Source organism: Falco rusticolus, chromosome 6, assembly GCF_015220075.1.
Source record: "Falco rusticolus isolate bFalRus1 chromosome 6, bFalRus1.pri, whole genome shotgun sequence".
Taxonomy (NCBI): domain Eukaryota; kingdom Metazoa; phylum Chordata; class Aves; order Falconiformes; family Falconidae; genus Falco; species Falco rusticolus.
Window position 1 is genome coordinate 81,394,690 of NC_051192.1, and position 15,702 is coordinate 81,410,391.

General features: G+C 39.2%; 1 protein-coding gene across 1 annotated transcript in view; it reads left to right on the forward strand.

The window, feature by feature from the left end:
• Positions 1 to 300: 300 nt before the first annotated feature.
• The window catches only part of MEI4 (meiotic double-stranded break formation protein 4), an 80,443-nt gene continuing 65,041 nt past the window's right edge, over positions 301 to 15,702 (forward strand). The window contains exons 1-2 of the mRNA XM_037392970.1: positions 301 to 793; positions 10,612 to 10,860. Of these exons, the coding sequence (XP_037248867.1) occupies positions 301 to 793; positions 10,612 to 10,860 (742 nt within the window). The remainder of the gene's footprint in view (positions 794 to 10,611; positions 10,861 to 15,702) is intronic.

The window sequence follows — 15,702 nt, forward strand, 5'->3', positions numbered from 1 at the left end:
CCCATTCCTTATCTCTCCTCCTGCCCTTCCTCTGCTCCTTCCTCAGCTGACCAGGCTCTGTTTCTGGCCAAGAAGTCTTAAAACGGCCTTTTCAGCACAATTTGCGTAAAGAATATGATTTTACATCCAAAAATAATGTCTCAATATAACCGGTGAGCTTTGGTCACAGCGTTTCAGCCGGAAGGCCGCTATGTCCAAAGTATGGTCAGAGAAACACTGTTCCCACGTTTTGAGATCTCACTTGCTCTCAGGATATCCGAACATAAGAAACGTTTAGGGAAACCTGAATGCATCAACAAAATGGTTCGAAAGGCCTCCACGCAATTTATAGCCCCTAAAAATGCTGCGGATTTGAGAGCGTCAGAGCACGTGTGGGGGTCCCTCCCGGTGTCTGAGGCGACGGGGGCTCCGCCACCCCCGCGGGGCCACGCCGGCCCACGGCGACGCTCCCCGCCCGCTCCGGCGGCCGCCCCGGGGCCTTCCGAGGCGCCCTGCAGCGGCCACCCCGCTGCCCCCTTCCCCCACCCGCCGGCGGCAGCCCTCGCCCCTTCAGCACGGGGGCGCCCGCCCTCGTCCCAGCCTCTGCTCGTCCCAGCCCTGCAGGCGGGCGCAGGCAGCCCCCGCAGGAAACACCGGCGTTTGGCCGGGACAAGCACGAGTGGGAGCGCAGGGCCTCTGCCCGAGGGCTCCCGCCGAACCGCCGCGCCGCAGGCCCCCTCTGAAGGCGGCTGCCGGCCGCCGCCCCTCGCCATGGAGCCGGGGAGCGGCCCCAGCGGAGGGGCTGCCGCTGCAGGTGGGTTGGGGCCCGAGGCAGCCCCGCGGCCGGGCGGGTGGTAAGGGCGGCGGGCCGCGGCCTGAGGCGAGGTCGGTGGGCTGTCTCCTCCGCCGCGGCGGCGGCCGCCTTCGAGGACACCCTTCGCCTTCGTAAAGCCCGCGCCGCCGGCTGGGCTTCGGGGGTCGCCTGGGGGTGCGGAAGAGGGTCCCGGGGCGGGGCGGGCGGCGGGGCCAGGCGCACCGTGGGGCGGCGTGGGGCAGGCCCCGCCGGGGCGGGCTCGCGTGTGTCGGGACGGGTGTCCTGAAGGGAAGGTCAGTTTCTTTGGAAGGAAATGGCAACCTTCACACGGATGTTGCACCACTCTTCTATTATTAATGAAGAAGATAAGCTGCGAATTACTTCTGTCTGTATTCATCCAGTTCTTAGTTTTCTTTTCTGCTGTTTTACAAACCTGAAGTTGGTTTCCTGCTTATTTCACCCAAGTCACGAGTAAGAGCGCTGGGTTGTTGTTCAGTGGTACTGGACAGGTGCTGGAATTCAGTTGATGTTGTTAGTGCTCTGCTTCTGAAAATAAGGTCGCATTAAACATGCAGATACAACAGAAGAGAGCTATCAAAAAGTTACCAAAGAGCAGTTATCAATATTTTTACCTGAAGCTATTTCCAATGCCAGTGAATTGAAATGGTTGTTTCTGATCACCTTGTCCTTAGGAATTTAGAAATTGGTGACTGATGGAAAAAAGCAATGATTAATTTTCTCTTATTCCCCAGTTGTTCTCTTAATTTGAATAAACTAGTAATTAAGCAGAATTAAAGCGTAAAAAATATTTCTCTATGGACTTGGGTGCAAATGCTCGGCAAGGCGCTTCCACGGTTAACTGCCTTTTACAACTTCCAGTGCTTCACAAACTAATATCCAGGCACTACATATTTAAATGTGATTATAGTTATGTTAGTATCTATAGTATATGTAAGACTTTGTTCTTCATTGCATACTGTATGCCTTTTATAGCACTAGATTCCTAGTGTTCCTACCAGTTTCTCTATTCTTTGTCTTGTGTTTCAAACATTTACTTTCTTTTGAACAACCTCATCTTTCGTTCTGCCAATAGAAAATTTATGTAAGAAACCTAAGAACAAGGTTTTTAAAATACAACTGATGCTTTTTGGTAACTTATGTGAAGGAAACTTGTTCACTGAAAGATACTGATCTTGCAGTTTTAAAAACCTGTGGAAATTGAACTGTTCAGATGCTGAAAGTGTGAAATTGAAAAGGAAATTATAGTGGTATTTTAGTCAATGGATTTTAACACAGGAAGAGGAGAGACGCAAAATAATCCCTGTATAATCCTCCAGACTCTTCATGATTGCCTTTTTTTTGAATTCTGCTTTGAAATTCTACATTCAAGAGCTAATTCAGTCATTGCAATAGTAAAATGTGGGAGATATGGCTGCTTTCTTGTTGTAACTTGGCAGTATATGAAGACTGGGATTATTTTCCACAGTCCAAAATGTGAACTGTAAATTTAGACTTTATGTAATTATTATTAACACATATGAAACTCTGTAAATAAGGGTCTGAACTTCATGCTCTATCTCATAAAGCTGTAATGAAAAGTATATCCTCAATTTCCAAACCAAATGGATTTACAGCCAACGGATTGAGTGATCACAGTGTTGTTTGGTAGGGGAAGAAATCTCTTCCAACATAAGAACAGGTAAATTTGCACCATTGCAAGTGCAGTGACAGCAGGCTTTATAGAATACGTTCCCTTTGGTGCAAATGTATGCATGTCTTTAGTAGTGAGAATAGCAGAGAAACATAGTAATGTGTACCAGATTCATTAGATCTCATTGTAAGTGGCACAGCAAAAAAAGCCAGTTGGAGAAGAAAAACAGAGTGCAAAAGGAAGAACTCTCAGCTTGTAGAGAGAACATATACATAATTTAAAATGACCAGAATTCTCAGGCTTACATTAGTGTTTTTTATTTGGGCTGTACTAACGGGAATAGAGCAGAAGTGAATCCTTTTATCTTTTTGAGGCTCCTATGGTGCATAAGCTGTCCTTGCTGTCAATACTTTGTAATGTTTCTTTAAGAAGACTGACAGAGTTGAACCCTTGAGTGACTTGGGATTCTTGTATGTTAAATCTGATATGGTATGTCTTTTCTAGATGTGTCACTACAATAGCATGATAGAAAAAAGACCATTAAAAAACCCTGTTAAATAATTCTGTTCAGAAAGCAAAATGCCAGAATAGTCTAAACCTAGAAAGAGTTTATCTAAGCATATAGTATTGGGATTATTGATACACTCGTGGTATCTTTAATTGGGACTTTACACATTTTAAAACGGGTGGAAATAATTGCCTTGTGATCTCACTTTTTTGAGGGCCAAACTGATTGTTTTACACTCATTTAATTCTGGACATACTTACTTCCCGTGTGTTTTACTTTGCACTTGTATGCTGTTTTGTTTCCATGCATGGACAATGTTTAAATGCTTGCAAGGTTATTCTCACAAAAATTTTCCATGATTTTTGGGGGTTTCTTCTAGAAAGCTTCCCCCCTTCCCCCCCCCCCCCCCCCCCCGAGATATTCAAAAGATCTATGATTACAAACTTTTTTAAAAAGTGCTGATTTTAGCCTTGCAACATTTCTCTTGTTAGTTAGGCATTTAAATGGTTTTTTGAAGGTCTAAGCTTTAGCCGCCTGTGATGCACCGACTCATCTCACTGAGGTTAGCTGTCCACAATACACATATGTAACTCTGATCTAATCATCTTAACCCTCTTTGTAGTGCTGGGAGGAAACAAGTGTTTCTGGGTTGTGCCTTAACTTCATCACAAAGTAGATGTACACATCACTTGGCTTATTTTTAACGTTAGAAATCTGTGTTTCTGTCCATTGATAGTGAAGGAAATCTAGACGGTTAGCTCAGCTGTAGTCTTCTAAACTGTAGATTTCTGTAGTTAAGAGAAGATAAATCCTACCTCTAAAATGTTACTGAAATCTTGAGGGATTATGCTTGCTTTTGTTCTTAAGTGCTACAAAATGGTTATAGTTGGGGAATGTTAAAAAGTTCTAAAATATTTTTTCAATTATGTTGCTTGGGTTTGGAGAATTTATATGACTTGATTTTAGAAGCTAAAGTTATGTAAAAGTTAAATTGTTTGAAGAAATAAATCATGGTACATTTTAATCAGGTTTCCTTGTGCTTCTGACATAACATATTTTAAATATTATTTTCAGTATCATTTTAGCATCTTGAGTCCATTTAAAAAAGATGTGCTGGAGGTATTTTTTAGGTTTGTGGTAGTAAAAGCAAGTTCTTCCCTCAGTAAGCATGTCCACGTTACAAATCTTTGTGTATTATGAGTATAGGTTGTTTTAAAATGACACTGTGGAGTAGCCTTGGTTTAATATACATCTTTACAATAAAAGCTCCTTAACTGGAACACAAGGCATACTTTAGTTCATCTTGAATATGCAGCTGTCTCATTATCATTATTTATTATATACACGAAAGCGTTATGTTAGGCACACCAATTAAATGAAGTTTATTTTATTGTTGCTTAATATTATGGCCTTATGTGTCTGCAGCTCAGCCCAGTTCCACTAGAGCACTTGCAGCATTTTGTGGTCCATTATACCGAGTCAATATCTTAGTTGCTATTGTATAGTGCAGAATGAGGTCACAAAGATAGGGGTATTTTTTTCACCTTTATCTGCAGTGTAGTTCCAGTAAAAATCATAGCAACAAAACATTTTTCCTGTTGTGTTTGTGCCTTTGAAGACAGGCCATACACTTCAATTTAGAAGGAAAACCATTTTTTGTATATTTGTTACATACTGTTATTTAGGACTGTGTGAAGAGTTTTAGCTGCATAGTAGTGGTGAATAGCAATTTGTTTCTGTCCCAACAAATCCTTTCTGTATGTCCCATCTATTTCAATCGTGAAGAAAACTGAGCCCTTTAATGGCCTAGAAGTTAAAGTCTATTTGGTGACTTACTCCATTGAAATGTTCAGTCTTAGATGATAATGATCTAAGTAACAAATGAATGTCCTGTTGTAAGCAATAAGGTTTTGTCTGTGGCATTTGCAGAAGTTTCTTCTGTTGTTAGCCATGAATTTCATGGGCAAACATAGAGATCTTGCCTAAGATCATGCCTAATTCAGTGACCTAAATGAGTATTTCTCAAATGTTGAATTACTTCAAACAAGTTTAGGTTTTGCTTTTATTTTGAGGTACCTTATACTTTTAAATCACACTAGAACTTAGCCCCATTTCCCTCATCAGTCTGTGACATCTCTGTTTCCAAGGTCAGTCAGAAATCTGTACGTAGCACTCAGAAAGGTAAATTATCTGCAATTATTCACCTCCCTTTACCCATAAACACCCCCAGAAGACTTCTTAAAGGCTCTAGAGCTGAGGGTTCACCTGTGCAAACTGAGTAGCTCATCCCTTGATGGCTGGGTGTGGCACGCTGCTGGTCCTCGGGGTGGAGGAGCCCAGAGCTGGCTGGGAGAGACCAATGGATGTGGGCCCAGGAGCTGGCGGAGGCTCATCCCACGATCACTGGGTTTTTTCCTCAGGGAGCGATCCATTTTGATCTGACTGCATACCTAACTGTACCCCTTTCTAGGCTAATCCTGTTTGGGAGGCCAATTCCTCTAGCTCACGTGGACTAATGTGCAAAGAATAATGAAGAGATCACCTCGGTGCTTCTGTTAAAGACAGAAAATTGTTAGCCCTGTCAGCCTGTTTTTGACACTAGTGTAATTCTGGCATGAGGTAGAAAAATCCAAATAGCGTTCAGGAGAATTTTGTTTCCTCTTGAGACTTAATTTGGTGTTGCGTGCAGCAGTGACAGCAACTGCTGCGCGTTCAGGGGCTGGGCTGCTCAGTTGTGTGTAGTTAACTGTGAAGAAAGAAACAATGAAGAAGTAAGAGGCATAAAAGCATCTTCTGACAGCTAAGAGAGTGCTAGGGGAGGAAGGGATGCTTTTGAGCCAGTAGTGGGCTCGGGGAATTGTCTTTGTTTCTTGAAGATGTGATGTGTGTGTTCTCAACTTTCAGACTTTGACAACATGTTATCGGTATGAAAGTGGGGACCACTAACTAGCAAGGTGCAACCTGGTGTTGCGGGTTTTGGAAACAGGAAATTTTATAGCTTATTAAAATTACTTTAGTGTAAATGATTTAAGTTTAGATGTAAGTTTCATGGCCTTAATGGATGTTTTAAGTTTTTTAATAACAATGACTGATTGGAATTGTTTAGGCTTTTAAACCAATAATATGAAACCTTTGACCTTTGGAATGGAGTTAAATATATGAAGTTTCTGACTGAGAAGAAAATGAACTAAAAAGGTGATCATCTGAAGCTAGTGGGTTTTTTTTGGTTTTTTTTTTTTCTGATTAGCGGGAATTATTTCCTCTTCACACGTTGCAGGCAGTGTCAAAACCAAGATGAGACTTACCACAAAGATATGTTGCTGTAGTTAATGATCTAATATGAGCTGCTGCATCAAATGCAGTTGCAGAACAGGGGGACTAGCAGGTTAAGTGGAGTAAGGTAGTGCTTACGGATCAGATTTACCCTGTTTCTTTGTTACCCTGGTTTTACTTATATCTAAGGTCCTCAAAGGATTTTACACCACCTTTTAGTTCCCCTTGGTAATCTAACACAGATTTGTACAGGAAAGTTCACGACTTCTTTTGTAGTTATTTCAGCAGCTGCGTATTACTCAGCAGCCTTCCACAGCTAGGACCTCAGTAGGGCTGTGGATCCTCAGTACCCTCTCCCTGCCCGAGAGTCAGAAGGCTAGAGAGAGAGGGAGGTCTCTTTTTTTCTTGTCGGAACTCTGGAGATTCAGTCCTCTTTGACGATGGTGTTACCCGATCCTGTCCTCTGAGTATGCTTCCAGTATTTGTTTGTGGATTGAGGGGTTTGCACAGGAAACATGTCATTGGATGGTATCTGTTTTTAGGATGCTGTGCCCTGCTTCAAGCAGAGTTGACAAGGGGTTACTGGTTCCCTCCTTAGCACTGAGTAAGCACACAAATGGAGCTTTGTTAGTAAGTTCTTACTCTCACTGAGTAATTTGGGTACCAGCTGTATTTTGGTAGATGATTCTTGATCCTTTCAGTTCCTGTCAGATGTATTTTGGCATTAGCAACTAGGACTGGTGACTTCCTTCTGCTCTTGGCCTGGTACTGTTTCCAATCAAGGAAAATTTCAAGTTTGGTTCTGACCCTCTTTTCTGTCTAACAGTTGGTGTCGTTTCTGTGCTGATGTGAGTAAAAATATTATTGATAAAACTCTGTAGCTGACAATATGCTTTTAGTGGAATGTATTTTTGGTGGTCTTTGGTGCAGCACTTCCTGAGGGCAAGGGATTGCTGTGCAATTTTTGCTAATGCACAGCTGGCCAGCATCCCTGTATTTCTAACAGCATCATCTGGTGTTAGTTTTCTGGAAGATTTTTACAGTGGTTTCTGAGGGAGCAGCTGTCCCTTTAGGGAGCCGTGGAAAAACTTGAATCAACTTTTACAACTCCTGCTTTTAATTCCACAAACTTATCTTTTCATGCTCGCAAAAGAAGAAAAGAGAAGAGCAATGGTGATGGTGACAGTAATAGAAAGGAGTTGAATTTCTCTATAAAATCTTTATGAAATCCACTGTTTCTGGAAATACATGCAGGTACACTATTTGTCATTAATTTCCTGGTCTTAAGCAAGAGATTTTGAGATTCCCACAGACTTACTTCTCCAAAAACTGCTTTGATTGTATCTTGTTCCTAAGGAGAACCAACTTTGTGATCTGGGCTGCTTTTCTTTTTCTTTTTTTTTTTTTCTTTACAACATCTTTACAAGTAATTATCCCAGAAAAGGAGTGATTCTTTTTCTCTAGGGTAAGAGTACCTCATTAAACTCATTTAGTGTAAGGCACTCCTATTGCACAAGTGTGTATAAGATGTTAAAGAGGAAAAGGCCTCCCTCAAAATTCAAATTTCAGTAGTTAATTGTATGTCCTAAGTATTAAGGTGGAATTCTATTTAAGAATTTGATGATTGTGATTTAAAGCAAAATTAGGCAAGATACCATGGCTTATGTGATTTATTAGGGGTACATCTCTTTTGGAAAATAGCATTTTTGCATGTTGAGGGTGAAAGAACCTTTTGCTTGTCTATGTTTTATTATTAGCATGTGCACTAAGATTTTTGCTTTGCTTAAAATTTAGTAGTCTCCTTTAAAACAAAGTAGAAAAGTGACTCTCTTTAGTATGGTAATAAGTGGTGGAAAAGAAGTGAGGTAGCATTTCTGTATTTCCTTGAGATGTAGAAATTCAGTGTCAACTATTGCCATTCCAGTTCCTTGTAATACTTGTCTACTTACTGGATTATTTTTATTGGGGATTTTTTTGAGACTAAATCCAGTGATTTAGAGTTATGGTCTGAGGTGTTGCAAAATGCATAGTGGCAAAGTATCCATGGTCAAACAGCTAACTTTGGATTTTCTTTGTAATAGTATGTCATGTGAGTAGAAATAAACAAAGCATGACAGTAAAGAAGGTATTGATGGTGACTCTAATGATAAAAGTCACCTGAACATTCATGAAGTGCTGAAATTAAATACCATCCCCTGACCCACATTGGAATGTTGGTCCTTCTGCAACTTCCTTGAATGTAGTTAAAGGAAAATGCTAGTACCGACAAAGCATGTTATAAAGCACAAAGCAACTCTTTTATTTGTCCTTTTTTTTGAAAGGAAGGTGAATCGGAAAGCTTTTGCAAAGTAGTCTCTGGAGATATCAAAATGATAAACCAGCAGTGAAAGCCATTTTTTAAGACATCTTTCTGCCTGCCTGATTTTGTGTCTCTGCAAAGGAACTCTTAAGAATGGAGCTTGGCAGACACTGAGTAATATCTGGGTGAAACTTCTGTTAAGAAGATGAGATTATCTGGGGAGTACCTTTCAGGTTCAAAGCTAAAGTTTTTGGATACCTTACTGTCACTACTTACTCTTCTTTCAGTGTGGTTCCACGTATTTCATTTTATTCACAGCTTTGAAGGCAGTTCAATTACTTGCATGGTTCTGTATTTGTAAAACATTTCCTTTGATGTATAACCAAACAAGAGTCTTACATCAGTTTGTTGTTCCACAGAGGTGCTGATCCTTTGAGGCTGAGAGAATTAACTTCAGCTTTTCACTGGAATTTTTAGATATGAATGGAAAAGTTGTGCAAAATAGATTTTTTTTTTCTAAGTAAGAAGTTTTGCAAAAAGTACCATTTATTTAATGCATAACTGCTTTAAGCAATGGGTATAGATAGTATAGTTCCGTTTTGAAGGGCTTAGTCTTTCATTAGCATTAAGAGCGCACTGGTGGCTTAGACTAGGTGGTTTTGCCCTGACACAGGGCAGGAATGCAGGGTTTCAGGTGGAGAACAGTAGCTTAAAGCATAGCTGTAGGTAGATAGATGCCAGGGAATTTTTGCAGTATTATCACTTGTGCTCTGTATATTTCAAAGTGTAACTGACCGGTGTGTCTGAATGGACAGTGTGCAAGGAAGGTACAGGAATTGTTTGTGCGTTTCAGAAGTATTTGAAAGGTGAAAGAAGTATTTAAAAGGCAGCTCTTCCCTGAAGTGTTTCTGATGGATAAATAAATACGTCATGATTTATGACTTACTGTCCAAAGTTGAGGAGAACCAAAGGAAGGAATCAGCTGAGTGATAGGCGATCTGGTGAAAGTATGACATAAAATAGCTTATTCAGATCTGTGGTGTGACTGTTTCAGAGATACTCAACACACCTTATTATAGTTTTCTTGGATAACAAGAAAAAAATAGTATTATGAGCAATATTTAGATGTCAAGGCCAGGATGAAAGCATAGGAAGTATTATTATTATTTTTTTTTAATTATTGTGGAAGTAATATTTTTTTCAGATAAAAAATACAGCAAACTACTGAATGAAAATGGTATGGAATTAAAAAAACCCAACAGTTTAGCTAATTAGGTAGGCTGGATATTATTAGTTATTTTTATTTTAATTTAATTTTTTTCCTAGGTCCTGTGCTGTTCCCCATGACATAATCATCTGGATAAATATTGTCTTTTTCTGACTCCTATTATGCCTTTTGCCCCATCCTCACTGCTTGGAACAAAGCTGATAAAACTCTTCTGCATTTACCTTACTAGCCTTGTGCATCGTTTTCAAGCTGTCTGCATAGACCTTTCTGCAGGCTTGAGGCTTAATGCAGACTTAGAACTGCAAGGGTGGCAATACCAGGTGTCCAAACCCGGAAACTAACAACAACCTCAGAAGTTTTATCTTTTGAGCATTGGGACTTTTTGGCATACTTTCAAGAAATTGCATGTATTGTGTTTAAGCTAAGGTTAAAGAACCCCATATACATTCTTCAGTCATGGGCTTAGTTTTTTTCTTTTTTTTTTTTTGAGGTTAGGTGAGGGGTGGTTTTTTTAGTGTTTTCATCTTTGTTTTAGTGGAGATAACATTTGCATTTAAAATTTGCAAGGATAAGCCTATTTGAAGTGCTTGCTGTTTCCACAGTTATTCTCAAACACTGCCTGAATTTTGCTGTTATAGCTGGAGTGCAGCTCATGTATGTTTTATTCTCACATTGTGCACAGGTGCTTATATTTCTACATGTTTTCTTTTTTTCCTTGATGATTTAGAAGTGCACTAGAAATAAAATAATTGGTCTCACTGTTGAACACTTTTCAAAGCCAAGAAAATACTGTGCATAATTTCCTTAACAAAGTCATAGTGAAGTTACTTTTTTGTTTTCTGTTTTTCTGATGTAATAGAAATAAAAGGCGGAAGAAAAAATCAAGATTGGTATTTGAAAATTTCAAAACTAGCATTGGCTTTTGCAATTATCCACTCAAAACCACCAGGGAAGAGTTGCAAAGAATACACTGAGCACCTTGCCAAAACTCTATCCAAACAAGACTTTGGATGGAAGTCAAAAGTTGAAGTGCTGGAAGCTGAAGTTCTTCGATTACGTCAGGAACTTCTTTTGAACAAGATCTGTCCGAGATTCTGCTTGGAAAATGGTAAGTTTCTCAAATAATTTCTGACTATGATGCAGTAGCAAGGAAACAAACAGGTACCTTTTCTTGTACCTAGATATGAGAGTCTTCAGTGTACAGCTTTCTATTTTTTCCAGAGCTCTGAAGTAGTAGAACACTTAATTCTTGTAATGGAATTGAGCTGAGAATTTGATGCTTACTCAGAACTTACATTTTAAACCTTCAGAATCGATTTCTCATATGGAATAATTCCACACAAAATTGTCAATACAAAATGTTACTTTATAACCTCAGAGATACTGGTTTTATGTAAGAGTATTGATGTACCCTATTTACATTTGGAACATGTCTTAAAGAAACACTGCATATTTTTTTTACCACTTTAAAGATTCCTAGAATTGCAATTTTAAGTCTAATGCACTGAAAGCAGGAATCCCTAATATTTATAATGGGAAGTTTGGGCAGGCGAAGAACAATATATCTGCTATTTCTGTTAATGTACTTAGACTATGGATACTGTGAATGTTTATTCTGACATATGATAAATTATTTTAAGTCTGGTATTGTAGGATTCAGGAAAGCTGTTAATTAAGTAATATGTGAAGAAAAAGAAGAAAGGAGCTCAAAGAGCACTTTCTGTGATGTGTACATGTGGAGTGAGTCATTCTCACTCGGAGATCAATGGCACAGGATGAGCTTGGAAATCAGGCAGTGGAGGATGTCTCCACGCTCTGGGGAGGTATTTCCCCTGGGAAGTGAAGATCAAAACGCTCTGGGATGAAGGAGAGAGACAGTTCATTGTTGATGTGATATCTAAAATAAAAATGTATAGCTACTTTCTTCATGAACTGAGATTTGTAGATGGTTCCCTGATACAAAATTTGGTGAGGCTTTACTGGAATGCTTTTGTACTGAAACTTTATTGCCTTGTGAAAAGATTTCTAGATTCTAACTTTGATTGAGAAGGGTGATGTATTGGATTTTACCTAGGAGCTCTGATGTTTGGTTTGGTTTTTTGGTTTTTGTTTTTTTTTTTTAGTAACAGACCTTTTTCTCTAGAGAAGTGATTTAATGACTATTCATACTTAATTATTTGTACTTCTGTTCTCTGCAACCTGTTCCAAACATTAAATTTATTTGAAAGTAACTTTCAAGCTGCTTTTTGCAACACATGTCTTAATGTTGTAAAGAACTGATTGCATATGATGCATATGATCAGGAGAGATTTATTGACATCTAATGTCTGGAGAGGATATTCTAATTGTGGATTAAGTAGAATATACTGAACACCAGAAATTAAGTCAATTCATCTGCAGCAACTTCTGTATTACAAGTCCAGCTTTTTAAAGATTCTTTGCCCCCAAGCTATTGAACTAAGCAATACTGATATCTCACTTGCTAAAGGTCTTTTAATTGCAAGGTAGGCAGAGAAGAGCAGGTGTCCCTGGCAAATAACACCTTTTCCAAAGGATGTTGATTTTCATTGCCCTAGTCAGAATAAAGTTTGCTCACAGACCTAAAATATGATAATCTTGTCTAATTTTAGATGTCTACAGTTGCACTAAATTTTCTGTGCTTCATTATCTGTACAGGGAAATAGCACACTTAATCTACAATTTGTGGTTCACCTGACCCATTGCAATATCAACTAATATGGATATGGTGAATTATCCAAAAAAGACATCCCTCTCCATTCTATTAGAAGTAGACAGACTGGCTTAGAGAAAGTCCCATTATTCCCAAATCACTTCAGGAAGCTGCTCTTCATAGATCACTCTCTTTGTTTTCTATGATCTTAGCAGCCTGTTCAAACATACCTTGGGTAGCTGAACTAAGTCTCATTTTCAGTGTATCCAAACTTTAATTTCAATCTGTGTTTAGCTAATGGAGTCATAAATAGTAGTGATAAGTACATGGTATCTGTAATCCTTCTATATTTCTTCAGTTTCTCCAGGGTACAAAACCAACACCCTTCTAATTTGAAGGATTAGTGTGTGGCTGCTTTTCTCTTCAAATGTTTGTGATTTATAAATATTTATGATTACAGTGTTGATAAATCTGTTACAGAAATCCTTTTGACATTTGAAATATTTATGGGAGTTCACATCAGCTTCACCTGCGTCACATGCTGTCCAAGAGGAGTAGGGCGTAATTTCTTTCGTCCCATTCAGTTTCTTGTAATCACTTGGGTGTATGAGAGCAAAAATATGTGGAAAATCTGAACTATTATCATAATTTCTATTTCTTCATACAGATTTTCCTTAACATTGAAAGGACACTTTCAAGCTCTTGGAGTCTAACTTTGAGACAGCTATTTTTTTGTGATATTTCTTTCTTTCAACTGTGAGGTGGGTTTTTTTTGTTTGTTTTTTCTTTTGTTTTTTCTCTCTGCTTAAACCTTGGTATGCAGTGTAACTCTTCTGATAATGGGTTTGCAACGTATGTTGTTTTGGAAATATTCTTCATCAGACAGAAGTAACTGCTGAATGAGCATTCGTAGTTACAGTTACATGGGAGACAAATGGTCAGTCTCTTGTTTTTGAGTAAAGAAAGATCGTTACTGATACCTGACAGGATATCTGTTGGTACGATGTGCACTCTTCTGGTGATTGAGTTGATGTGTGTGAATTGCAGAACACCTGTGGCTGACATTTAAAGGGAGATGGTGTTAGAAGCAAACCCTATCTGAAATAGGGGCCTCTCCACCGCTGGCAACATCTGCTCTGGGAAAAAAAAATTCCTCTCTTGTGTGTTGTGCCAGTTTTGAGATTTTTCAAGCCCATGGAGATTAGAAGCTAAAGGGTGGCTACTGCTGAGATAGGAAGGCACAAAGAGTTTGAATCTTAAATTGAGAGGAAAAGCGGTGTAAGTGGTCTTCCATCCTGTTCACCTGAAAGCTACTGTAGATCCATCAAGCCATTGTTAAGGTTTGTTGTTGATGATATATTGCCCAGGTTTACTACCTAATATCACACCAGAGAAATTCTCTTTAGGGCCAAGGCTTGTTCTTAGGACCAGGTAATCTACAGATATCATGGATCCTTTTCTTCCTCCACTCATTTCTCCAGTCTTGTTTTTGGAGTTGATGTTCTGCTTAAAACAATGTAACCTTGTAAAAGAATTCAGATCCTCAGCTTTTCTATGGCCTTCTTGTGTTCTGCTTAACAACTCAACAGATGCAAGAATACCAGGGTTTCACAAAATCCACCACTGGAAAATCTTGTGCAGTAGGGATCAGATATTGCATTTGTGTCTGCTGCTGCCTGTTGAGAGCTGAAGAGTTTTAAGTCCTTCAGGCAAGTTTCATTTTGCAGCTGTATCTTCCCTGCTCTGCTTTCTCACTCCCTGTTTGTAATAATAATAGTAGGTCTCTCAGAGGCTTCAGGAATGATTAGAGACTGCCCATGAAGTTATATTTCCCTGATGTGAGAAATTTGTGAGCTCTTTGAAGCTATGATGCTTGTTTTCCTTCTATATATAAAGTTGCACACAGTATTGGTGCAAGCACATGGAGGAGAAAGACCAAAGTATCCATTTTTAAAGATAATGTTGTCTAAATTATTTTTGTCCCACCTGACTAGTTTTTTGTCCTCAGAGACCCTAAAAAATTTTGGGGTTCCTTGCTTAGTGGGAGGAGCATGCTTTGCTACAGGTAAACTGTTTGATAATATGGGTTGTTACAGTTTAATGTGGTGTTCATAAAACTGCAGTGGTACATACTCACTGACTGTGCTGTGCCTGGAAGTTCCTTTTTTGACTTAATGTGCAGCTGTCTGTCTGAATACAAGGACACTGATATTCCTTTTACATGGTGGTGCTTTTGTCCGTACATTAGCCATCCAAAGAGGAGGAGAAGCAAATCTTTCTGTAATTGTCTGTTCATTATTTTTCACCTTGCCACTATTGTCCTGACAATTATGCCCATGGGTAGAAAAAAAAAAAAAAAATTCATACTCATCAAAGTTTCTTGCCTTTCGTTGATTTGGATTAAAATTTCACAGAAAGGAGGAGAGAAGCTGGTTGGTGTTATTCCAAGAATAAGAAAATATTTGAACAGTCTGTTGTCACTTGTCAGTTTGCTTTAGAGCTACATGAAAAGACAAAGGATCTTACAAAGCATTGATGAATTGATAGATTCATGGATTGAAGCACCTGTCCTCTGAGACAAATTCCTGAGCTGTTATCAGCTCATCAAGTCAACAATCGTATTGTTTCTTGGCAGCCTTGTTTAAAGAGATCTGAAAAGCCTGCAGCTGTTACTCCATCCTAAGAAGGCATAAATGCAGTACTCTACCCTTTTTTGCCAAGCATGTATTTTAGGAATGACAGTTTAGAGGATAGATATTTATTGCCTTGGTTGCTTTAGGCTGATACTCTTGAAGGGTTCCAAATCAGTTATCCCAGGTATATGTTTAGCAAAACTTGTATCGAGTGTGTATTCTTTCTTCCTTAGCTTCACCTTCAATCTTGGTTCATATTATTCCCTTCTTACGCAGTGGATAGGAATTTACTGAACTGCTTGCTCCTTTAATTTTATTTTTTTTTTTTTAAATCAGATTATTTTCCCTCTTGCTTTTTTAGAATTAGTTTATTCTTCCCTTTATAGGTGATTTACAGCAGAACTTCATCTGTCATGGCCTGAAGTCCCCTCCTGTGTTCTCAGCCTTCACAGTAGCATATGGCTGCCAGCCCACCCTACCATAGTGTGTCTGTGTGTTTTAGAGAAATGCTGAACTCTGAGTCGGAATGTCATTAGTGTGAATGTCTGATTTTTAACTTTGTCCTGAGGCTGTGTTTAACTTTTTGGGATACTGTCCCCTAAATTGCGCTTCCTATGTGAAGACATTTGAAGCAACTTGTATCTCT